The sequence below is a fragment of the Podarcis liolepis genome (genome assembly GCF_965112155.1).
Source record: "Podarcis liolepis genome assembly, chromosome: 14".
NCBI classification, from domain to species: domain Eukaryota; kingdom Metazoa; phylum Chordata; class Lepidosauria; order Squamata; family Lacertidae; genus Podarcis; species Podarcis liolepis.
In genome coordinates, this window is record NC_139569.1 from 51,476,957 (window position 1) to 51,503,990 (window position 27,034).

The 27,034-nt window shown below is 44.5% G+C and overlaps 1 protein-coding gene across 2 annotated transcripts in view; it reads right to left on the reverse strand.

The window, feature by feature from the left end:
- The window catches only part of ENTREP2 (endosomal transmembrane epsin interactor 2), a 190,445-nt gene that overhangs the window by 27,748 nt on the left and 135,663 nt on the right, over nt 1-27,034 (reverse strand). For both annotated transcript variants that reach the window (XM_083475764.1, XM_083475763.1), the window contains exons 3-4: nt 24,610-24,720; nt 9,858-9,986 (exon numbers count right to left, since the gene is read on the reverse strand). In XM_083475764.1, the coding sequence (XP_083331890.1) occupies nt 9,858-9,986; nt 24,610-24,720 (240 nt within the window). The remainder of the gene's footprint in view (nt 1-9,857; nt 9,987-24,609; nt 24,721-27,034) is intronic.

Consider the following 27,034-nt stretch of genomic DNA (forward strand, 5'->3'; position numbering starts at 1 on the left):
TGGAATGCTAGTTCTGAGTGAAAAGTATTTTTGGAAAATGAGTGAAATAAACATTTCAAAGGAATAATGTGTAAACGACCCAGAAAGTGTTACAGACACTGAAAGCCCATCCCCGAGGGTGAAGTGCAGGCAGTATTACTCTTCTGCGACACTTGAATGTGAAGAAAAACCCAATATTTGGCGGAGATATCAAATTAAAACGGAAAACAAGCCAGACGCATTAGGAATGTGGCTAAGGAGTGGCCCCAGTCCTGTGACTGGCTTTTTTTTTTAACGGTAGCATAGAACGTTGTGTATATTTATTATCAAATTTGTTGGTTTTTTATCTTTTCTTATGCATATTTTCTTCATGACCCCATGCTCTGGTCCATGGGGGTCACGAAGAGTCAGACACGACTAAACAACTAAACAACAACAAATGCATATTCTGATTGATTTTTTCTTTTTAACTGAATGCTTCTGTATCCTACCCTGGGATGCTTACAACATAGTTAACCCTAACTATAAATAGGAGGAATAAATGAAAAGCATAAAACTGTTATATCATATTTTTCGCTCTATAAGACGCACCAGACCATAAGATGCACCTAGTTTTTGTAGAAGGAAAACAAGAAAAAAATATTCTGAATCCCAGAAGCCAGAATAGCAAGAGAGATCTGGGTTCTGGGATAGCCTCTTGCTGTTCTGGCTTCTGGGAGAGCCGTGCGAAGCCTCTTCCGGGCAGCGGGAGGAAGCCTCCCCCAAGAGCCACACTCCCTTTAAAGAGCGCGCGGGGCTCTTCCCCGAGGAGGCGCTTTAAATGGAGTGCTGAGCAGAGCGTCCCGCCTGCATTCGCTCCATAGGACGCACACACATTTCCCCTTACTTTTTAGGAGGGGAAAAGTGTGTCTTATAGAGCGAAAAATACAGTATTTAGGTATTTATTTTATGCTATATCTCTTTTAGCAATAAAAAGAATTCAATCTCATAGCACACTTATGCTGGAGTGCTTATTTTGTTGCAGACTCTACTGTCTATAGTGCTTTTCAAATTTTCTGTATTTCAGAAGCACTGCAAATTGCAAAAGGTTCTGGGGCATGCTTGCTCTCTCTCCCCCTCTCGCTGTGTGTGTGTGTGCGTGTGTGTGTGTGTGTGTGTGTACAGTCCGTTTTACAGAGAATACTGGCCAAGCCTTTGAGTGCCTGTCTGCTGCTCCCAGCCCTGGCCAGCAAGAACAATGATCAGGAACACTCGGTTTCAGTGCCCCAGAGATACCTAGGCCACTTCCAGCTTTAGGCAGAATAAAAAATTAAAAACAAAACAAAATAGCACCACACACCAAAGAAGTGAGACGTAATTAAATATGGTGAAATATCTGTGAACAAAAAACAACCATGTCTTTTACCAAATCATACCTCTCATTTGCTTAAATTTTCAGCTCTAAGCTGAGAGTGTGTGTCACATTTTGGTCTGCTGCAGGCAGAAACAAGTTGAGAGAAGAATCAAATACCCCCCAAAATAAGGACTACCGTATTTTTCACTCTATAAGACGTACCAGACCACAAGATGCACCTAGTTTTTGGAGGAGGAAAACAAGAAAAAAAATATTCTGAATCTCAGAAGCCAGAACAGCAAGAGGGATCGCTGCGCAGTGAAAGCAGCAATCCCTCTTGCTGTTCTGGCTTCTGGGATAGCTGCGCAGCCTAATGTAAGACATACACACATTTCCCATTACTTTTTAGGAGGGAAAAAGTGAGATTTATAGAGCAAAAAATACGGTATATCTGAGGCCCACTTCATTATACAAACTATAATTTTGAACAGATCCATGTTTTCTTAGAGTTCTGTAAATTTTTCAGTTTTTAGGCTTCCAGAAGGTTGGGTTTTCTGCCAAATTTCACCAGCTCTTATTTTACTTTATTGCTAAATACAATTTGCTTTCCTGCAGTGATTTGCAGCTAGGAATGACTTTGACAGAAGACCACGGGTATTTAGGAACAAATTTCCCTGTACAACACAGTAAAATTCTTATCTATACAGACTGTGCTCTCTGTGTCTATAATCCATACAGTAAAAGGAAAAATACATTACACATTTGTAAAAGTCAACAGTTTCATAGTGAAATCTTGGACATAGTAATCTTTGACCTGCGTATCCAGCCTCGGCCACTACTTTCCTGATAACTGTTGGTGTCATTGTTCTCCATCTCAATCATCTTGCTCACTTCATCCTTTGATTTCTCAAAATTTGTTCTTGAGTGAGTTATAATGATTACCTGTCAGGGTCACCTGGTCCCTGTGCTGGCTTATTAGACATTGTTTACTTTGTTGAGATTGGGGTATTTGAACTTTTCCATAGAAAGCCTAGCAGGGAGGATTTTGTTTCCTAACACAAACATATTTTTGCTTTTTGCTTTGCTAGAACATAGCAACATAACTTTTGTATAGAAAAGCATACAGTTATTTTATTATTTCATTATTATTTATTTTAAAGCATCTTTGTCCTTCACCCCTCTGGCAGAGGAAGGGGGCTGCAGTGGGTGTGGTCTGCCCCAGGTGTCATCTCTGGGGGGGGGGTGACATTACTACCCCGCCCCCTGGGATGCTCGCCCTGCCCCTGCAGGTGGCTAGCCCTGCCCCCGGGTGCGCAGCATGTGTGGCGCTCTGGGGGCCGGAGCAGCTAGCTTCACCTCTGGCAGAAGGTCCTGGATTCATTCACCATCATCTCCCGCTAGGGCTGTCAGTGTAATCAGTGTAGACAACATGAAGCTGGACAGACAGTCCATATAAGGCAGCTTCCCATGTTCCTGTGGGGGGTGTTTGGAGGGTGCAAACTAAGGGGCTGCTCTTCAGTCTTGCCTTCTGGTTTGCCCTTGCTGGTTCTCCTGACTACAGGTTGCCTCCTACACCTCCTGCATCTTGGGTCTCCGCAGACAGTTGTCCTCAACCCAGACCTGGCAGTGTGCAAGAACCCAATACTGGGTTTCAGCTGAAAGCCAACCATGTCCCTCCAAATTGGATTGGGGCAGCAGTACTGGGGAAGACTTGTTAAAATCTGTGCAGTTCCAATTTTCAGTGAAACTGATGGACAGTAGCTTTCAGTCAGACATAGGAAAGCATGATTTACTTGCAGAGTTTCCTGCTGAAAGATACAGTGATGGTCACAGGTGTGGATGACTTTTGAAAGGGAAGGTGGTAAATCCCAACAGTCAGTGGCTATAAGCAATTACACCTAGACAGAGCCTCTAGAACTAAATGTGGATTAGTACAATTTATGAACCAATACTTGGCAAGGCAATAATGCTTAGAAGGCCTTATGGAATATAAGGGTATCAGTCACTGATTCTTATATTGTGGGATCCAACACCCTGGGGCTCCTGGTGTGAACCTAGGTTTTTAATCTCAGACCAGGTGTGGGAATTCTCTGGTTTACAGGCCAAATGCGTTCAGGGGCATGACTTGAGGTGTGCCCTGAAGGCCCCACTTGACCCATAGGCTGCAAATTCTGCACCCCTGTCATAGTAGTATAGATAGAGCAGTATTGATAAAGCAGCAAAGAAAATGCAGCTGACCTGGTATGGGAGGACCTCTGGCTCAACTTCCATGCATAAGATGGGTTCCCTTGGAGAAATAAGATTCATAGCTCTTTAGCAAAGCTCTTCTAGTTCCCTTGAACTTTTGGAGGCACATTCCACAAACACGGAAAGGGCAGAATTAGTGTGCAGATACTGAAAGACACTCTTGCAATCAATAACCCTAAAGGTGACGGACTGACATTGTTTCTGACAAAGGCCTGAAAACAAGCCCAGTTTGGCAATACTGTAAAGAAGACTTCTTTTACCCTTGATTGACTTCAATTACGCTGCTTTGTTGCTGATATACCCACAATAACGTGAGGAGAGATAATGAGCAGTAAAGCTTTTTCACCCATGAAATTGCTCTCCGTGTACTCCTTTTACTTGGGAAGCTCAAGGACAGGCATGTCTTCTTTTCTTTTAAAAAAGGTTTTAATTTTATTTTAAATGATAAATAACAGTGGTCTAACTGGTTGCTGCTGAAGAAAAGGGAGCTGCTTACCTACCAGGCTCTTCAACACAACTGTTACCTGTTGTGATAAATTCTTGTCTGTGGGCTTCCCACAGGCATCCATTTGGCCCCTGTGAGAACAGGACCCTGGACTAGATGGGTCACCGGCCTGATCCATCAGGTTCTTCTTAGGTTCTTATGAGAGATAACTTGGTTCTGACTAGACATCAGAAGCTTAATAACTTTGTAACCCACCTGCACCTTCAGGGAGAGTGAGTTCCACAGCCAGGGTGCCACCATAGTGTGGCACTGTGCCACAGTGGAGTGCCACCCATGCCAACGGGAAAGCATGAAGGGCCACCCATGCCAAATTTAGGGTACAGTAAAGGGAGAGAAGCTCTGAGACGTACCTGGCCCCAGCTTAATTAAAGAAAACATCTTGAATTGGGCTCAGTGCAGATCCTGCAGAATGGGTTTTACATGAATTAGCTGCAGTTTCTGGACTGCCTTCAAGGGAAGCCCCACAGACAGCGCAATACAATAATCAAGATGTGATGTTACCAGAACTCACAGCACTGTGGCAAGGCTATGCCAAACCAGGGACTTGAGTTGATAGCAACCATTTCAAAAATCCAAGACATGTTTTTATCTTGTTCCATCACTGACAAGAGGAGGTCAATGTTTTAACTTTCTTCACAACTTGGACTAAATGTTTTCTGCCTTCAAATACATCCTCTGAGACAGCTGGAGCAGCGGCACACAATGGGCAAAAGAAAGAAGACACAGTGGTCTCATGTCACCATGAGCCAGAATATCTGACCTACTGTGGTTTACTGAGAATGGCCATGCATGCTGCCCGATTGCGCCCACTTTGCTCCTTCCCTTGACACAAGCGTCTGAACTAAGGGCAATGGTTTGCTGCTCCCTGATAAGCAAGATCAGCACACAGACCATGGCTTCAGGTTGGCTGGGTTTGGGGTTTGGTTCCCCTTCTGCTCATGCTATGGAAGGAGGAGAGGGGAAGCGATTGCAAAGTCTGCCCCATCCTGCTGCCAGCTCCCAGCAAATCTTAGTAAGTTTGGACAGAATGTTTGGAATCTGGATGCTGTCCGTGATAATATGTCTGGGTTATTGTGATGCTCAAATGGAAGTGTTTTAGCACAGACTCTCTTAAAACTTGAAAACATGGGATGTTCCCTCTTTCCTTATAGGCCGAGCCTTTTTTGCCACTCCTAGATTATAATATGGAAGTGTAACATGAAGCAAGATAAAACTGCTTCAGGGGCCCAGTTTGTCTCCTGTGATGCCAAATGAGCACCTTCAGTTTAGCACGATTTCAGAGTGAGATAATTTTGCAGTCATTTCTAGCAGGAGAAAAACTGCAGTTCTGAATTAAAATATTTATTTTTTCCTTAATATGTAGGAGGTTGTGGAGCCATTTCATAATCTAATCTTGATGTAATGCTTTTGTAGTTACTCCAGGGATGACTTTACTTTTAATAAAACTCTAAACCGGGGGGAGGGGATATTTTAACTCAATGCCTAATGATGTAAAAATGGTCTCTTAGGACTTTGCATTCGGTTTTTTTAATGCCTCCAGGGCAACAAATCTTTGTTTATTGTATTGTTATTATTTTTAATGTTGGAGCTGGACTGAAAACAAATGCCATTTATCTTCCTGTAATGTGTTTTATAGTAAAGCTTTGTTGCAACAAGGAAACAGATAAAGAACAGAACAGAGCAGGAACTTGGCAGCAGATGCTTTGCAAGCAGGAGACCTGAGGCTCAATCCCGGGCACCTCTTAGCTGAGAGCACTGCGGAGGCTTGAATGAGATGGTCCTTTGGGTTCCTCCCAAATCTAGAATTCTATGACTCTAGGTAGGCAAGGGATTGGAAAAGATTCCTATTAACCCTTAGAGAGCCACTGCTAGCCAATGAAGACCAGACTTCCCCAACCATGTGCCCTCCAGATGCTTTGGAATACCAACACCCTTGACCCCGGGCAAAGATGACTGCAGTTGATGGGACTTTGGAGTCCAAGACCAGGGAAGGCAGTTGCAGTCAACACTAAGGTACACAGACCATTAGTCTGACACAGTATGAGGCAACCGTGTTTCTATGAAAGTGGAGCAAATTTTGGAGTGAAGAGCAATAGCTCAGTAATAGAAGGCCATAACCTTGATTGCTGGCAAGTGCAGTAGAAGGGGAAGGGGAAGACCTCTGCGGGAAAGCCACTGACAGTCAAAACAGGCAATATCAGGTGAGATGGCCAAACTGCTTGACCTGGGATGAGTCAGCTTCCTAGGTTCCTAAGTTCTCCACCAACATCAGAGCAAAAGAAGAGCCTGGCTGTTGGATCAGCTGTGTCAGCACAAAAACTTGCATATTCCTAGGCCAAAGGAAAGAAGTTGGCCTATTAATAAAAAATAATAAAGCAGCCAGGCCACCTATTCTGTACTTGGTGACCCAGGGCCATGAGCATTTAAGCAGTGCATCTTTTGATGCTGTGGGCAAGGATTTCATGCACTGGACCTTGTCAGCTGTTCAAATGCCAAGTTCACTGAAGGCCAATTAATTGTGAGATAAGACACTCTATAAATCAATAAAATAAATACAGGGCTGTCACTGGCAATAGCTTAATGATCCTCTTACCTACTCCTCAGTCATGGACTTCTGCCATTCACTTTCATGTAATTTGTTTTTTTCCAAACAACCTCCCTCCATCACAAAAAATCATATATATTGTAGTCATTCTATTATTGAAACACCTGAGAAATAGAGCAGGGGAAAGAGGGCATAACAGGAAACCTTTGTTTGAGATATGGAAATCCTCTGAGATACAGTAGTCATACCCTCCATATGAGTAGCTCTCATGCGCTAGTTATTGCCCACATTTGCTTATTGGATTTCGTGGCTTATAGTAACAGTGCAGCTTGGGCTGTCGGAGGTGGTTATGGAGAAGAACAAAAGGACCATTGCTTATGTGTCAGGGTGGGATGTGAATGGGCTGGACATTACTAGGTTCAAACACTACTCTGCAAGGACACCAAACTGTTTTCTTGCGCTCTGCACCATCAAGTAGGCATCATCATCACCAGGCCATACTACAATAACACATTATGAGCGTGAGGGTGTGGAGGCCCCTTCCAGAACTGGGGCAGCCTGATAATGAGGGTCCAGCAGGAACCTGCTCTCTCACCTCACCCATCTCCCTGTCCGTCCCCACCTCTCACTCATTCCACAGTGCCTGTCACACCATCTCCCCCAGCGCCATCAGACACAGGGGGATGTTCCACTGGCTCTGCCCACCTGCAACTGCTGATCTTCTGACAAAAAGGTGTAACTTGCCCCTCAGATCTGCCGCCATACCCGAGGACTAGGAAGTAGCCATTGTAACACTAATTTTTCAAATGGGATCTGGGCAGGGTGAGAGGGTGGACCCTAGAAATTACAGGTTTGTCATTGTAAAATGACAAGGAGACCCTTCGGTTCCTCCTCCGGCTTTGCAGGACAGGTGCCTCGCTGCGAAGCTGGAGAAGGAACAGAAGGAGAACCTTCTGTTGCTCCTCCGGCTGCCAGGCAGGTGCGTGGCTGAAGGGGCACTGCGCAGTTCTCCCTCTCTGTGCAGCGCCTCTCCTGCGAAGGAGAGGTGCTGTGCAGAGAAGGAGAACTGCGCATCGCGCCTTCAAGTGAAGCTGGAGAAGGAACAGAAGCTGGAGAAGGAACTCCGGCTTCTAGGCAGGCGCATGGCTGAAGCCTTTGGAGCGCAGCAGGACCTCGCGCTGCACTCCAAAGGCTTCGGGTTCCTTTCGCTGAAGGCAGGAGAGTCTTGCTCTCCCGGCTTCAGCAAAAGGAACCCGAAGCCTTTGGAGCGCAGCGTGAGTTCCCACTGCACTCCAAAGGCTTCAGGCGGCTATCCCTGAAGCCTGGAGAGCAAGAAGGGTCGGTGCGCACCGACCCCTCTCGCTCTCCAGGCTTCAGCGAAAGCAACGCGAAGCCTCCGGCCTTAATTTTTGGAGGGGAAAAAGTGCGTCCTATAGAGCGAAAAATACGGTAGTCCCTTCCAACTCTGAAATTCTATGAATCTATGAATCTCTCTTACCCCCTTTTAAAGCTACATGTTGTGCACAAGGCATGTACATCTCCCGTGTTCTGGCTTTTCTGTGCCACTTCCTTTTGTCAAGCAAATGGCCACACCAAACCCTGTGTGCCTAACAGCGGTTTTCACTCACAGCAGCCTGTAGGAATTACAGTGGTACCTCGGGTTACATACACTTCAGGTTACAGACTCCGCTAACCCAGAAATAGTACCTCGGGTTAAGAATTTTGCTTCAGGATGAGAAGAGAAATTGTGCTTCGGAGGCGCAGCAGCAGCAGGAGGCCCCATTAGCTAAAGTGGTGCTTCAGGTTAAGAACAGTTTCAGGTTAAGAACGGACCTCCGGAACGAATTAAGTACTTAACCAGAGGTACCACTGTACTAATCATAATTATAGAAAGGGAACGTTATCGCTGTCAGTGTTTACTTGATTAGCTGTAATTTCTCCACAAGCCTAGCAAGACGCCTCCGATAGGGCGAGTTGGGGAGAGATGATATGCAATGCCAGTACAATAAACCAAACCTGAAACTCAAAACGAGAGGCCTTTCTTGTTAAGAAATAGGTTTCACATATCTCCTAATTCTCTTCCTTTGAAGGAAGTTGGTGGGGGTGCAGGGGGTGGGATAGGAGAAGCTGCATATTCACACAGTTCTCATTTTTGCAGAGAATGGGCATGCGTGGCTATAGAGAAGTCCTCTGGAACTGTCAGGCTGAGCTAAGGTTGGCCTCCTGACAGATCAGAGAACACTGGGCCCGCTGGCAGGTGGCAGAAGAGTCTAGTATTTAATGACGCAAATCTAGCAGAGAAAAGAGCCAAGTGCAACAACACATCAAATGAAACAGATAAGAGTAAACACAATCAGTGAAACGTAGGAACGACTTAAGATGCATGATTCTCATTTTTTAAATGGCACCTGAAGTTAGAGGAGCTGATCACAATCTCTCTCTCTCTGTACTACAGAGAGTCTCAATACAAATTCACACACACATGCAGGTAGGGAAGCAATGTTCCCTGTTGCTCCAGCAGATGACATCACTCGTGCTGTAGAAAAGGGCCAGGAGTTATATGATCCTGCATTTCCCCTCCATAACACCACTGCTTGACTTCCAGGCAAAATGAGGCAGGCTAAAAGAATTGATGCTTTTGAATTCTGGTGCTGGAGGAGACTCTTGAGAATCCCATGGACTGCAAGAAGACCAAATCTCTCCATTCTGAAGGAAATCAGCCCTGAGTGCTCACTGGAAGGACAGATCCTGAAGCTGAGGCTCCAATACTTTGGCCACCTCATGTGAAGAGAAGACTCCCTGGAAAAGACCCTGATGTTGGGAAAGATGGAGGGCACAAGGAGAAGGGGACGACAGAGGACGAGATGGTTGGACAGTGTTCTCAAAGCTACCAGCATGAGTTTGACCAAACTGTGGCAGGCAGTGGAAGACAGGAGGGCCTGGCGTGCTCTGGTCCAGGGGGTCACGAAGAGTCGGACACGACTAAACGACTAAACAACAAAAATTGCTCATCTATGTTGTGTGTGCCCAGTCCTCGGTGTTTATTTGGAAGGATGGTCAACTGAGTTTACTGGGACTAGACTCACATAATGGTACACCCCCTCCCACAGGATAGCTGGTCAAGTCCCTCTAATATTGAATGGTTCTCAGCATGCTTTAGTATTTCTGCATCTCCCATTTCCAGAGGTTTTCATTTTGTCACAAAGAAACCTAGCAAAAGAGGAGGAGAGAATTTATCTGAATCTCACCTTTAGGGTCAGCCTGACGGTGTTGCATTCCTGCAAAGGGTTCAGTTTCAGCATCTCACCCAGGCTGCAGCCTGAGGGCTGGTGTTGTAGCTCACAGCAAACACAGACACTGTCACTGTCAAATTTAATCTGAGAAAAGAAAAAAAGAACAGGCCAAAGTTTTAGTAAGTGCAAAACAACCAACCAAACAACACCTCAAACCTACAAAGGATTAAATAACATGACTTGATTTGGTCAACTAAGGTACGAATGCTAAAAACTAAGGAATGAATGGCCGAGTCCCCTTTCACTCAAAAGCATCAAATCATGTTTTTTTAACCCTCTGGGAAGTATAGGCAGAACACTTTGCTACTCGCAAGGTGATTTGGGGGGTGGGGGGATCCTTCCATTGTAACCATCGCTGGCAGCTTCTTACAGGTGCCCTCGATGACTCAGGCTTTCCTCCAGCTGATCTGATAGTGTGGAAAGTAAATTAGATGAAAAGAATCCTAGGAAGAAGGAAGCTGAGTCAGGAGGCTGAGCCTAGAGGAGGAGGAAGAGGAAGGCCTCTCACCTTCCAAACCTTTTCACATGTTCACTGCAAGTCAGGTGTCCCCCATCTTATATTTGTGCAGCTGGTTCTTCCTGCCTAAATGTGGAACCTGACATTTGCACCAATGGAATTCATTTTGTTAGTTTTGGCTCAGTTCTCCAATTTTTTAAGGTCATCTTGAATCTGATTTCCATCTTCTGTGGCATCAGCTACCCCTCCCAGTTTGGTGTCATCCGCAAATTGTATGAGCATCCCCTCAATTCCTTCATCCAAGTTGTTTATAAAGACCCTGAACAACAACGGACCCAGGACAGAACCCTGTGGCCCCCCACTTGTCACTTTTCCCAGGGTGACGGGGAACCATTAATGAGTACTCTTTGGGTTCGGTCAGTCAGTCAGCCAGCTATAAAGCCACCTAACAGTTACCTCATTCAACCCACATTTACCAGCTTTTCCACAAGAATATCATGGGGGATTTTATCAAAAGCCTTACTGAAATCAATATATACTACGTCTACAGCATTCCCCTGATCCACCAAGCTTGTAACTCCATCAAAAAAAGAAATGAGGTTTGTCTGGTATGACTTGCATCCTTTTCTAAGTGCCTACACACAAATTGTTGAATTATCTGTTCTAGGACCTTTCCTGGTATTGAGGTGAAGCTCACCAGTCAGTAGTTACCTGGATTTGCTTGCTAAGGAGCACAACATCTGTTTTCCATGCAAAATGCCCCAGCTTCATCTCCAGGAAGAACTGGAGATGAAAGATTCATTTCCAAAACCACAGAAAGGCAGATCTCCTGCTTATCAACAAGCAGGGGCTAAATTTGTTGCACCGAGAGTATCCCAATCTGACACTTCCAATGGGGTTGGGCTTGATGACCCTTGGGATCCCTTCCAGTTCTATAAGTCTCTGCTTCTATGAAAAGGAACATACAAAATGCATACTTCACTGACAAATGCATTATACAACAGTGGAAAGTGCATATTTCATGTAAAAAGTAAATATTTTATGTGGGGGAATGTGTACAAAATGCGTAAAGGAACGGGGCACAATGACAATGAAACGGGATGGGGTGGGCCATTGACTGGAAGACCAAAAAGGGGCAGATTAACTGCTCAGCCTTCAGCTCCTTACAACCCCATCTTTACATTTTGGAAGTGCAGCTGGCAGAAATTTAGAAATTTACAGCATCCCAACTTTTTGCTCCCGTTGTTGACAGTTGCCAAAGGCTGATAAAAGCTTGCCAGAGAAACAACGAAGATCAAAAATAGATTTTTTAAAACAGAAACACTCTATCTTTTTAAGCGCTCCTTGTGTCCTCATAGTGTTTGCTCCCTGGCAGCTTGGGGTGTCCTCTGAGCCATTGACAGAGCTGGCGAGGGCAGGAAAGAGGGGACAGGGGATCCCTCTGGTCTATTCTTCACTCTGGCTCCGACCTGCTGGGGTATCTTGGCCAAGCATGACACAGACTTTGTGGTTCACATTGCACTCTATAAAATAATTCCAGCCTCCCACACAGCGGCAGCATTAGTCTTAATTAACTGATAGTTGTCAAATACCAAGGGGGGTGGGGAGAGAGAAATACAGTGGTACCTCAGGTTACATACGCTTCAGGTTACATACACTTCAGGTTACAGACTCCGCTAACCCAGAAATAGTGCTTCAGGTTAAGAACTTTGCTTCAGGATGAGAACAAAAATTGTGCTCCGGCGGCGCAGCAGCAGCGGGAGGCCCCATTAGCTAAAGTGGTGATTCAGGTTAAGAACAGTTTCAGGTTAAGTACAGACCTCCAGAACGAATTAAGTACTTGACCTGAGGTACCACTGTAGCTATCATCATCCTTTAAAATATGATACCTCTTTTTGGACTTCTGGGCATAAATACATGTTTATTTCAGGAATTATAATCTGCTGCTCTTCTCAAATGAGGTCTCAAAGCAGAGGAACAACAGGGGGAGTGCTGAAGCTCCCCCCCAGCATTTCTAAGGGACAGAGGCTCTCTTCTCATGCGAACCAATGGTGGGTTCTGTGTGGGGCTGGAGAATGTGGCATTTTCCCAGGTGCCACCTTCAGACTTTACTTTGATGCATGGGAGAAGAAATCCTCTGGTCTTCAAAACCAAAAACATGTACATCCAAAGAAAAATACCAACTGAATCAGCACCCCAGTCCTAATGGCAGGAGGGCCTCCAAAAGGCTCCAGAGCCTTGTACCAACCTATCCTTCAGTTCTTATTTCTTGATATAACCTTGCCCAGAACCTCTAGCACCCTCAGTCAACCCAAGATCTCCTCTATTAGATATCTCTCCTCACTGCTCCTTGCTGCATATTTCATAAAATTGTAGAACAGTAGCATTGGAAACCACCCTACGAGTCACCTGGTTCAACCTGCTGCAATGCAAGAATCACGCAGCACGTAGGTAAAGTCTCTCCCCCAGGAGGCAGTGATGGCCACCAACTTGGAGGGCTTTAAAAGGACTGGACTGGAGGAGGTGATCAATGGCTGCTAGCCAGGGTGGCTTCTCTGCCTTCACATTGGAAGCAGCAATGCTTCTGAATACCATTTGGTGGAAACTGCAGGAAGGGAGAGGGCTCTTAAATTTGTGAATTTATTTTTTTTTTGGAAAATAATATTTATTACTTTTCCAACAATTTAAACACAACACTAAAAAGAAAGAAAAGAACAATACAATACAATACAAAAACACTACATAACACTAACACATTAAACTAACAAAACCAAACAAAAACAGTTTAAAACACATCAAACAATTTCAGTATCTTATCTTTCATTCACTTATTTCAACGACCTCCTCACACCTCCCTTTTTGTATTCCACTTCTATTAATTGTTTCAGCAAGAGAAATTTCCTCAGTTTTTTGGTGTGTTGTAGATTTTTCTCTTCTACCTTCTCCCTCTTTCTTAGCTCTTTTGTTTTCAAGACTTCTTAAATTCACAAATTCACTAAACAGTACAAACTGAAAGCATTTGCTGATGACTTAGTATTGACTTTACAGGAGCCAGAACCTAGTACTAAAAGGGTATTGGAACTGATTCAAGAATTTGGACAGGTAGCAGGTTTTAAGTTGAACAAAATGAAGACTAAGGTTTTAGAGAAAAACTTAACTGTGAATGAGAGAGAGAAGTTTCAGGAGGAGACAGGGCTAACATTGGTTAAGAAAGTGAAATATTTAGGGGTTAACATGATTGCCAGAAAATGTGAATTTATTTAAGGATAATTATGAAAAATGTTGGATTGAAGTGAAAAAGGACTTAGAAATATGGACAAATTTGAAGTTATCATTGTTAAGCCGAATTGCTGTGATAAAGATGAATGTGTTGCCAAGGATGTTGTTTTTGTTTCAAACATTGCAAATTTTGGATAAGATGGATTGTTTCAAGAAGTGGCAGAAAGATATTTCCAGATTTGTTTGGCAGGGCAAGAAGCCTCAAATAAAATTTAAGATATTAACTGATGCCAAAGAAAGAGGTGGATTTGCCCTGCCAGACTTGAAACTTTATTATGAATCAGCTGCTTTTTGCTGGCTGAGAGAATGGCTGCTTCTTGAAAACACTGATGTGTTGGATTTAGAAGGTTTCAACAATGCATTTGGCTGGCATGCATATTTGTGGTACGATAAAGTAAAAGCACATAAAGCATTTAAAAATCATATTGTTAGAAAAGCATTGTTTAACGTTTGGATAATGTCAGGGAACTGCCATCAGAGGCACGGGAGAAGGAGAGGGTCTCTGAGTCTGCAGGTGAAGGTCCAAGCGCCAGAGGGAGACTTAGCCGGGAAGAAGGGGAAGAGAATGAGTGTAACACCAGGGATCAGGGAGAGCAACAGGACAGGGAGGTGCAGGGGCTCCAGGACTCTTCATTGGAAATTAGCGGGGAGAGCCCCAGCACCCCACTGCCCACGCCCACCCTGCGCAGGAGACTCCCGCGCAGTGAGAGGAGGAGACGATTGGGCGTCAAACAACTCTTATGTTGGCAACGCTTTAAGAAACGCCCACAGACAGATTGTACGAGTGACTAAGAGCAGCCACGCTAAAATGGGCTGCGTAGTCCGGAGGGTTTAACCAGGCAATCCGAAGCTCAAACGGAGCAGAATTACGCACGAGTAACTCCCAACCACTACAGATAAGATATAAGGATTTGTTAGAAAAGAAAACCCCAAGATGGTTGTCACCAATGGAAGAGAAGGCACAGAAAAAACTCAATATGGAGGCTAAATGGCCGAAATATTGGGAAATTCTGGAACAAGATGGAGACAGAATAAAATTGCAGAGCTTTGAAAAATTGAAAAACAAAGTGCGAGATTGGCTCCATTATTATCAAATAATGGGGCATGCATACTTGTGGTATGACAAGGTAAAAATCCATAAGGCTTTTAAGAACCATATTGTCAGGAAGGCTGTGTTTAATGTCTGGACAAAATACAAAGACTTACTAGAAAACAAGACTCCAAGGTGGCTGTCACCAATGGAAGCCAAGGCCCAGAAAAGACTTAATATGGAGGCCAATTGGCCAAAATATTGGGAAATAATAGAAAAAGAAGGAGATACTTGGAGATTGCAGTCTTGAGAAATTAAAGGATAAAGTGCGAGACTGGTTACATTATGCTCAGATTAGGGAGGTCTTTAAGGCAGATAAAAAAATAGGTTTCCAGGTGGAAAAATCGAAATTAGAAACAGAACTGTTAGAACCTAAGACCAAGGTACTTTCCAAAATGTATAACTTGCTGTTGAAATGGAATACGCAGGATGAAACTGTCAAATCAGCTATGATAAAATGGGCACAGGACATTGGGCATAATATTATGTTTACTGACTGGGAAAAGTTATGGACCACCGGAGTGAGGTTCACGGCATGTAATGCCTTGAAAGAAAACATTATGAAAATGATATACAGGTGGTACATGACCCCAGTCAAGCTGGCAAAAATATATCACTTGCCTGATAACAAATGTTGGAAATGTAAGGAAACTGAAGGAACATTCTTTCACCTTTGGTGGACGTGTCCAAGGGTTAAGGCTTTCTGGGAAATGATCTATAATGAGTTAAAAAAGGTATTTAAGTATACCTTCCTTAAGAAACCAGAGGCCTTCCTTCTGGGCATTGTCGGCCAAGGAGTGTTAAAGAAAGATAAAACTTTTTTTATGTACGCAACAACAGCAGCAAGAATACTCATCGCAAAATATTGGAAGACCCAAGATTTGCCCACACTGGAAGAATGGCAGACGCAACTGATAGATTACATGGAGTTGGCTGAAATGACTGGCAGAATTCGAGACCTGGGAGAAGAGATCTTATAATCTTACTTTGATCTTTCTTGTTTGTTATATGGTGATGGTATTTTATATGTTTGGTGGTTTGTTTGTTGTTTAAAAATTGTAATAAATATCTTATAAAAAAAATATTATCAAATAATGGAAGCATACAATTTGGACAAAAAAGTTGGTTTCCAGGTGGAAAAATCAAAATTGGAAACAGAATTGCTAGATCCAAAAATCAAGAATTTGTCAAGAATGTATAACTTGCTGTTGAAATGGAACACTCAGGATGAAATGGTGAAATGGGCACAAGATGTTGGACATAACATAATGATGGCTGACTGGGAACAGTTATGGACCACAGGTATGAAATTCACGGCATGTAATGCCTTAAGAGAAAATTTAATGAAAATGATTTATAGGTGGTACATGACACCAGTCAAGCTTGCAAAAATTTACCATTTGCCCGACAATAAATGTTGGAAATGTAATGAGACTGAAGGGACATTCTTTCACCTTTGGTGGACATGCCCAAGGATTAAGACATTCTGGGAGATGATTTATAACGAAATGAAAAAGGTATTCAAATATACCTTCCTGAAGAAATCAGAGGCCTTTCTCCTGGGCATGGTCGGCCAATTGGTGCCAAAGAAGGATAGAACTTTTTTTATGTATGCAACAACAGCAGCAAGAATACTCATGGCGAAGTATTGGAAGACACAAGATTTACCCACCCGGGAAGAATGGCAGATGAAGTTGATGGACTATATGGAACTGGCGGAAATGTCTGGCAGAATCCGAGACCAGGGAGAAGAGTCGGTGGAAGAAGACTGGAAAAAGTTTAAAGACTATTTACAGAAATACTGTAAAATTAATGAATGTTAGAAGAATGTTGGAATGAAGTTATATGGCTTTAGTAGAAATGTTATAAGGAACTAAGTATAAATAGATTAATAGAGTATTAAAGGAAAAAATAAGGTTAGAATATGTCAAGATAATTATAGGATAGAAAACAGAGGAAGATGGAAAGGAATTGCTGAAACAATTAACAGAAGTGGAATACAAAAAGGGAGGTGAATGAAATAAGTGAATGAAAGATAAGATATTGAAATTGTTTGATGTGTTTTAAACGGTTTTTGTTTTGTTTTCTTAGTTTAATGTGTTAGTGTTATGTAGTGTTTTTGTATTGTCTTTTTTGTTTTGTTTTGTTTTGTTTTGTTTTGTTGTGTTTAAATTGTTGGAAAAGTAATAAATATTTTTTTAAAAAAGAATATTAAGTTGTCCATCCTTCACAGAATAAAGGGAAAGAAAAATATAATTTGAAGATTGAACAAGTCATAAAGTAAACTAGAGCTCATTTGCAAATTAATTTAGCAGCGCTCATCCACCCCTACAGAGTCTCTCATAAATCAGAGTCGTTGGTACTCAATGAGTGGAAAGGAGAGGGGGATGCTGGCAGGAATAATTTCAGAGAAGGGGGGGGGGAGAAAAGTATACTGGATGAGACTAGAAAGGCAAGAAAACTTTATAAAAATTATTTCTTTCCTTAAAAACTGAATATTCACATGCAGAAACAGAAATATTTTAAGTGTAAAGGAGGTGAGGTGAAAGGCAGGGGCAAAGAGTGAGGGGCAGGTTGAGGGGAAAAGATGAACAAGGGTCATTTCAAGCATTTTCAGTGTGCACAGGATTCCAATATTCAGAGTGGGGGAGGGATGGGGGAGTAATTAGATTTGGTTTGCATTTAAAGGTGAATCTACCTATCTGCTATACAAAGGAAGGCGCCTTCCCCAACTTGGAGCCCTCTGGATGTTTTCAATTACAGCTCTCATCCTTAGAATCATAGAATCATAGAGTTGGAAGAGACCACAAGGGCCATCGAGTCCAACCCCCTGCCAAGCAGGAAACACCATCAGAGCACTCCTGACATATGGTTGTCAAGCCTCTGCTTAAAGACCTCCAAAGTAGGAGACTCCACCACACTCCTTGGCAGCAAATTCCACTGTCGTACAGCTCTTACTATCCAGAAGTTCTTCCTAATGTTACGTGGAATCTTCTTTCTTGTAGTTTGGATCCATTGCTCCGTGTCCGCTTCTCTGGAGCAGCAGAAAACAACCTTTCTCCCTCCTCTATGTGACATCCTTTTATATATTTGAACATGGCTATCATATCACCCCTTAACCTCCTCTTCTCCAGGCTAAACATGCCCAGCTCCCTTAGCCGTTCCTCATAAGGCAGCGTTTCCAGGCCTTTGACCATTTTGGTTGCCCTCCTCTGGACACGTTCCAGTTTGTCAGTGTCCTTCTTGAACTGTGGTGCCCAGAACTGGACACAGTACTCCAGGTGAGGTCTGACCAGAGCAGAATACAGTGGCACTATTACTTCCCTTGATCTAGATGCTATACTCCTATTGATGCAGCCCAGAATTGCATTGGCTTCTTTAGCTGCCGCGTCACACTGTTGGCTCATGTCAAGTTTGTGGTCAACCAAGACTCCTAGATCCTTTTCACATGTACTGCTCTCAAGACAGGTGTCCCCCATCTTGTATTTGTGCCTCTCATATTTTTTTTTGCCCAAGTGCACTACTTTACATTTCTCCCTGTTAAAATTCATCTTGTTTGTTTTGGCCCAGTTCTCTAATCTGTCAAGGTCGTTTTGAAGTGTGATCTTGTCCTCTGGGGTGTTAGCACACCCTTCCCTGCTGCATTGCCAATGGTCAGGGGTGATGGGAGGGGAGTCCAACATAGTAGGCAGGCAAAGGAATAGGACCAGGCCCATAATATTCCCGAGGCCTGATGGCTGGCGTTGTGCACTTTGATTTCTTTCTGTACCTGAACGGAACAGGCTCCCAGCCTCAGGTAGTTCCCAGTTCAGTCTCCAGAGTCCCAGACAGCAGCTTATGAGGACCATCCCTAGCTCAGGGGCTGGGTAAATGCCTGGCATGCAGAAGACCCCAGAACACAAGAAGAGCCTGCTAGAGCACGCCAACGGGCCCCCTACTCCAACATCCAGGAGTGGTGCCCGGCTCTTTTGCACCTGGGGCAAGGCTAACTACTTGCCAGCTAACCAACAGACCTGCTCCAAAGTCACCAGCTCCAGCAGCCACAGTAGCTTGCAGCCCTGCCGGAGCCAACATTTAGGGTGCTCCTCCAAAGCCTGGTCAAGTGTCACCCCCTAGCAACCTCCCCCTGCCATCGGAGAGCCGGAGCTGTGAGCAGGAGAGAGAGAGAGAGAGAGAGAGAGAGAGAGAGAGAGAGAGAGAGAGAGAAGCAGTCCCTGGCCTTGCCGCTCTGCAAGACGGCAACCGCAGCTGCATCAAGTTTGCTTGGCTTGGCTTGGTCCTTCCCCTTAATTGTAAAAGACCATATTTTGTTTTTTGTTTTGATGGGCAAACTCAGAGGAGGGTGAAAATGGCAGCGCCCACAGACGAGCCCTGGACCAGGGAGGGCTTCCCCCAGGATGCTACCCTAGCCCTGCGTTTTTTTTTCTGGTTAGGATATTTTTATTCCTTTCTTTCTTAGGATTTTGATTCCTTTTCTTTCTTTTTTTACTCATTTTTTTACTCATTTTAGAGGGTGCTCCCCACTTTATGCAATTTCAAGTATGCATGGGGGCCTGGAACGTAACCCCGATCTAAGTGGGGGGATGCTTGTATTATAATTGCTGTAGTCACATACAGGAATATGTGTTCATAAAGTAACAACAACAACAATTTATTATTTATACCGTATTTTTATTTATACCCTGCCCATCTGGCTGGGTTTCCCCAGCCACTCTGGGTGGCTCCCAACAGAATTAAAAGCACAATAAAACATCAAACATTAAAAACTTTCATAAACAGGGCTGCCTTCAGATGTCTTATAAAAGTTAGATCTTTGATTATTATTTCCTTGACATCTGATGGGAGGGTGTTCCATAGGGCGAGGGCCACTACCGAGAAGGCCCTCTGCCTGGTTCCCTGTAACCTCACAGTGAGAGAACCGCCAGAAGGCCCTCGGAGGTGGACCCCAGTGTCCGGGTTGAACAATGGGGGTAAAGATGCTCCTTCAGGTATACTGGGCCGAGGATGCTTAGGGCTTTAAAGATCAGCAGCAACACTTTGAATTGTGCTCGGAAACATACTGGGAGCCAATGTAGGCCTTTCAGGACCAGTGTTATATTGTCTTGGTGGCCACTCCTAGTCACCAGTCTAGTTGATGCATTCTGGATTAGTTGTAGTTTCTGGGTCAGTTTCAAAGGTAGCCCCACACAGAGCACATTGCAGTAGTCCAAGCAGGAGATAACCAGAGCATGCACCACTCTGGCGAGACAAAATGACTCCCAGTCTGCACTCCTGGTCCTTCAGGGGCACAGTTACCCCATTCAGGACCAGGGAGTCCTCCACCCTTGCCCACCCCCTGTCCCTCAAAAACAGTACTTCTGTCTTCTCAGGATCCAACCTCGATCTGTTAGCCATCCTCCAACCATCTCCAGATACTCACACAGGACCTTCATTGGTTCTGATTAAAAAGAGAGGTAGAGCTGGGTATCATCCACATACTGATGAACACCCAGCCCAAACCCCCTGAAGATATCTCTCAGTGGCTTCGTGTAGATGTTAAAAAGCATGGGGGAGAGGAGGGAACCCTAAGGCACCCCACAAGTGAGAGCCCGGGGTCTGAACACTCATCCCCCCCACCTTCTGGACACGGCCCAGGAAGAAGGAGCGGAACCACTGTATAACAGTGCCCCCAGCTCCCAGCCCCTCTAGACGGTCCAGAAGGATGTTATGGTCGATTGTATCAAAGGCCGCTGAGAGATCCAGCAGAACTAGCAGAACTAGGAAACTGTTTACACCCTTTGTCCCTAGCCTGCCCAAGATCACCGACCAGCTTGACCAAGGCAGTTTCAGTCCCATGATGAGGCCTGAATCCCAACTGGAAGGGATCCTAATGGTCTGCATCCTCCAGGCGTGCCTGGACTTGTTCAGCAACCACCTGCTCAATCACCTTGCCCAAGAATGGAAGATTTGAGACTGGGTGATAGTTGGCCATTTTGGACGATTCCAAAGATGTTTTTTTAAAAAAATGGTTTAATAACCGCCTCTTTCAGTGGACCTGGGAAGGCTCCCTCACAGAGGGAAGCATTCACCACCCTACAGAGTCCACTGCCCAGACCTTCCTGGCTTACTTTTATGAGCCAGGATGGGCAAGGATCAAGGAGACAGATGATTGTCTGCCTGGTCACATCCTCGGAGGTAAAAGATTGGAATTAATCCCACGCAACCTGACTAGACAAGACTCTAGCACTCTCCCGCCCCGGCCCTGCTCCCACGGTGGAGTCTATCTCTTTCCGAATCTGAACGCCTTAATCTGCAAAAAAAACTTTGCAAAATCATTGCAGGAGATCTTGGGATCCTTACCAGGCCCCGATGGAAAGGTGGTTCCATTAAACTGTGAACCACCTGAAAGAGTCTCCTGCTGCTGTTTTCTGAAGATGCAATAGAGGCGGTGAAGAAGATCCTCTTCACCATTGCTATTGCCACTTGGTAGCCTTGACGCTGAGCTCTAACCCATGTCTGTTCCAATTAAGAGTGAGTTTTCCGCCACCTGTATTCTAGCCATCTCAGCGATTGTTTCATCGCCCTCTGCTCCGGTGAAAACCACAGGGCAATCGGAGAGGGCGCTTTGGAGCCAGACGGTTGATAGCCCTGGTTAACTCCGCATTCCAGCGGGCCACCAGGGAATCAGCTGAAAGGCCATCAACATGGGATAAAACATCCCCTACCACTCTCTGGAAACCATTTGGATCCATTAAGTGGCGGGGGCAGACCATCCGAATTGGTCCCACCTCCCTGCAGAGGGGAAGGGACACAGAGAAGTCCAGTTGCACCAGGAAGTGATCTGACCATGGCACTTCTTTTCTTTCACTTTTACTTAGTGTCAGATCACCCATATTCATAGAGGTGAACACCAGGTCTAAGGCATGTCCATGACTATGAGTTGGGTCAAACTTATTCAGGGACAGCTCCATGGAAGCCATGCTTTCCACAAAGTCCCGAGTGGCCCCTTTGTAAAGTTGTGTCGGCATGGATGTTAAAATAATCCGCCACGACCTGAAGCAGCTCAGGTAGGGAACCCTTGGTGCAGTGGGGATGTAAGTACACCAAAGGGAATCTTGTACTGCCCGTATTGCCCAACTTCCAGGACATGCACTCAGAAAACTGGGTCTTCCTAATAGGATGCCTGGTGCAAGCTAATGACTTCCTAAAAATCACTGTACCCCCCCCCCGCCCACATGACCTGGGTTGCTGTGCGTAAGAGAAACCTGGTGGACAAGCAGCGGCAAGAACAGGCCCATCTGCTTCATCCAACCAAGTCTCTGTTACACATGCCAGTCTAGGAACAGGAAAAACCATTGCCATTTATCTTTTGAATCCTTTTAAGAACAGCTGCATGAACAAGAGTAACAAAATCGTCCAACTGAAATGCAAAATGTGGAGAAAAGTATTAGGTAGCCCTTCTATCTCTCAGTTTGGATTACTAGATCTTAAAAAGCTGCATTCACACTACTAGATTGTCTTAAATAAACACAGACCTGATTCCCCTGAGTGAATGCTGTGCATCTTAATGGGAAACACAAGTCTCCAGGAGAACAAATATGCCTGTTGGCATAAAAAGCAAGCAGACAGATGCAAGAGAGGAAATGCTGTAAGGGGGTCCTCTTTTAATTAAAATTATAAATAGAGGGAAATGGAAAAGGGATAACCAGATTTTATAGTGCAAAGCAACTAATATTTCCTAGAGTTTAATATCCCTGATTTCCCATTTGCAACTATAAGAAGGCATTAATTGTGTTTTGGGTTGCCATTGTTGAATCAGAATCAATAAAACTGCCCTCCAAAGCTAATTTTTACCACTCTGTGTTCAGAAAAGAAGCCGTAACGCAATTGTCTTGATTTATTTTGCAATTTCATCAGCATTATTTCCTCTTCAGATTTCCCCCCGCTGGATTGCACTTCCGACGGCTTCATCCTACCAATTTATACATCTCATTAAATTTAAAGACCAAGCAGACCCCTGATTAAACTGCAATCATGTTTGCAACATCTCTTTAAGCATCTGCATGTTTTCACCCACGGCTGGGTGTCTCATTTGCCACTGGAATTATAAATATGTAGCTTCCCTGGTCTCCCCTCCCCACAATAAGAAATTAAATTTGAAAACTGGACTATACAGAAATCTGAACTACCAAAAGCCTGCAGTCATAGCATACTGCAGAGTTCACATCAGTACATGAAATTCAGCTCTCATCCCCACCTGGAAACCAAGTCCTATGAAGAACACTCAGAAGAGTTGGGTGCCTTAAGCGTGGAGAAGAGAAGGTCCAAGAAAGAGACGATAGCTCTCTCCAAATATCTGAAGGGTTGCTGCATACAAGTTGGAGCACAGCAGTTCCCTTTTGCTCCAGAGGGCAAGTAATGCATGGGAAGTACAAGGGAGCAGATTTCACCTATACACTTGACAAGACTTCAATAAAGAAAGAACCGCTTGACAATGGAAGGAAAGCTGGCTAGCCGTCTTTCAAGGATGCTGTACTAGCCGACCCCAGCATTGCAGATCCTGCACTAGATCAGCAGAAGCCAACATGGCCTCCAGCTGTTATTGGACTCCAGCTCCCATCAGACCCAGTCAGCGTGGCCAATGGTCAGGGATGATGGGAGTTGTAGGCCACAATATCTGAAGGGTCACTGGATGCTCTAGACTTTCAAGGTTCTTTCCAGTGCTATGATTCTCCATCCTTGTTGCCTATCTGGGGTCACTGGCTATTCCTTGGTGTCCTTTCTCTATTATCAAGTTTTGGAATTTATTGGATCAGTTGTCTTAAAGTTTGCCTGATTTGCTTCAGTTCACATTCAAATATGAACATGCCTAATTTGCCTCTCTGAGAAATAATATGCAGATCAAAGCACAACCATCCTTCAAAATTCATACAAATTTCCCTACATTTTTGTGTGTCATTCTGAGAGAGGAAAGACTGTGAAATTTTTGTATGCATTGGGTGGCTGCAGAATTGCACTGAATGAATAGAATCTCCTCAGTCCACCAACAGCCATCCTTGCATGGATATTCTCCTTAGAAGCAACCCAGGTAGCTGTTATGAAAGGTCTGTGATGGCATGGTAATAGACCCTTGGGAGGAGCTCACCTTTAAGTTTTCATAGAATCATAGAATCATAGAGTTGGAAGAGACCACAAGGGCCATCGAGTCCAACCCCCTGCCAAGCAGGAAACACCATCAGAGCACTCCTGACATATGGTTGTCAAGCCTCTGCTTAAAGACCTCCAAAGTAGGAGACTTCACCACACTCCTTGGCAGCAAATTCCACTGGCGAACAGCTATTACTGTCCAGAAGTTCTTCCTAATGTTACGTGGAATCTTCTTTCTTGTAGTTTGGATCCATTGCTCCGTGTCCGCTTCTCTGGAGCAGCAGAAAACAACCTTTCTCCCTCCTCTATGTGACATCCTTTTATATATTTGAACATGGCTATCATATCACCCCTTAACCTCCTCTTCTCCAGGCTAAACATGCCCAGCTCCCTTAGCCGTTCCTCATAAGGCATCGTTTCCAGGCCTTTGACCATTTTGGTTGCCCTCCTCTGGACACGTTCCAGTTTGTCAGTGTCCTTCTTGAATTGTGGTGCTCAGAACTGGACACAGTACTCCAGGTGAGGTCTGACCAGAGCAAAATACAGTGGCACTATTACTTCCCTTGATCTAGATGCTATACTCCTCCTTGGGAGGAGCTCACCTTTAAGTTTTGACAATCACTCCCAATAAATGACCACCAAGCTTTGCAGTTTTATTTTAAAAATCTCAGTTTCTTCCTGTAATTTTTATTTTATAGGTTTTCAAATCAGTATTTGTTTCAAGAGAAAATATAATATGTTTTTTCATTACTCACCAATTGACATCCTTCCAAGGAATTGACCAGCTGAGCATTCTGGCAGGAGAGGATGGAACCTGCCAAGTTGAGCATCACACAGACGGCCGACAAGAGCATGAAAAAGGTGATCTGGAGAAAAGAGATGGAGAGTGACCTGTTAATTACCCACAGAAAGACTTGGCAATCCAGAGATCCACAAACTTCCCTTGTTCATCTTCTTCCTCCCCAACAGTGCAAAAGGAGGGGGCCGCAATAACATACTCTCCCCCTGTCCTCCGCCTTGTTAGGAGACCCCTATTCCTCTCCCAGAGCTACAACTCTCAGAGTTTCTTGGTAAAAGAAACTGACTGTTAAACACCCCAGGATTATAGCTCTGGGGGTGGGTCATTGGCATCTCCTATAAGAACTGCTACCAACCTTAACGAACTATGGTCCCCAGGTTTCTTTGGGGAAGCCATGATTGTTTAAAGTGGTATCATAGCGCTTTGGATGCATGATGTGAATTTGACGACAATGGCCAACCCCCCAGGTTCTCTACAGCACTTGCTTAATATTCTACATTCATTTGTTTACTGTAGATGCTGTATATGGGCTCATGTGCTTACTTTCATAATGTGTGTGAGAGAGACATCTACTTGTACAATCACAGACATTTCTTGCAGTGCAATCTCCCTTTCATGCTGACAATGAGTAGATGAGTAGAGACTTCCCAATCCCCAAGAAATAACTATTTCTAACAAACAGAAATATTGTTGAACTACTCCAAATTTGTCTCCAGGTGACAACTAAACAAATTTTACAAATTTACTGGCAGATCTTATGGAGGCCAGCTACTCTTAGGAAATGAGTTGGTTACAGCAGAAGCACACATTTCCAGGTTCCTGTCATCTAATTTTTGCAGCTGGCTGATCCATCACGCAGGTTTTGGGTCCTCACTATTTGCTTGACCTAATTCAGGCGCCATTCCTAAATGTCTTAATGTCTTGACCCTTCGTTCTAAGACCACAGCTGCAGAGCCCAAATGTGATTTCAGCACTGGACTTTTTTAGAATCAGGCAGCATAAAAGTTTTAATTAATTAATTAAATGCTATGTTTTCAGCTGTTTCCTCCACCCTACAAACAGTGCAGAGATTCTGTGTCAATCCTCCCGACCTTAAACAAACTATTCTGAAGAGCACAGAGTCCGGTCAACATGCTAAACAGACTGACATGTTTCAGTTGCCCTTGCAGATTGAAAATATGAAAATCTCTCCTCCTGTTGTTCAAGAGACCTGTCTTTCTCACTGTCTTTGCTGCTTACTCCTTCTGACTTCCACTGCCAATATCCTTAGCAGCCTGATCTGCCGTCAGTCTCATTGGCAACAATTTCCACATGGGCAGGAATCTGCCAGAACTAACCTGAACGACTTATTAACTGAGATTCTGAATTCAAAAGCTGTATGTTGTTTACCAGTCAGAGAAGGCCAGAGGGTTACCGATATGATGGGCTCTCCTTGCACCAGCATTTCTGCATTGGCAGGGGCATCTGAGGCCAGCCTTGAGGGCAGTTCCTCTTCCCAAGCCAAATTCTCAGCAGCATCCCCCAAAGATGAGGAGTCACAACACTGGGAACCCTTTCTTCTGTGTCTGCGAGGGCAGAAATAGCCAGGTTTTTTTTGGGGGGGGGGTCCTGCACTGCTGACCTGACTTCCCAATGCTGTGCACCACTGCCTCTACACATTAGTCCAATCATAGAACCACGAAACAGAACTATTCCACTGGCACAGCAGCACCATGAGATGCCTTGCAGGAGGTGAGATGATTTGTCAGCCAAGCCCAGTATTGACCATGTTGGTTGCCATCAGCTCTTTGGGGCCTCTGGCAGAAAGAAGATTGCACCTCTCCTGTTCCCTGATCCTTTAACTGGAGATGCTGGAGAATCACGCCGGCCCCTTCTGCATGCAAGGCAAGTGTCCTGTCCCTGAGCTGTAGCCCCACCTTCTGAATTAGCACCCAGCACAACCCAGGTGCATAGACGCTCCTTCCTCCACCCGCAGTCACTCTGCCATATTCACAGAAAGGAAAGTGGCTAATGGAAGGAAGGGGGCAAAAAGCCCCAGTGCTGTATTACTGTTCATCCACTACTTCAGTATGCAATTACTCTATTGTGTGAGAACAGGGAAGACACATTTTTCAGGTAGGAAGAGATGTTGCCCAAGGGCTGTAATATAGATGTACTTTACAGCACTGGAGAGAAACGCAACCTGACACAGTTTCCAAACATGCTCTCCAGCCTGCGGAAAAAAGGAAGGTACAGCACGAGAATTACAAACACCCAGAGCAACCCTAAGCTCATCCATGCCTGAATGGCAATTTGAGGAAAATGGCAAGATCAAATGCCACTGCCACTCAGTTTCACCTTGTTCTGCTGGAAAGGGTTCTACTGTGTTGGTCATGGTGTAG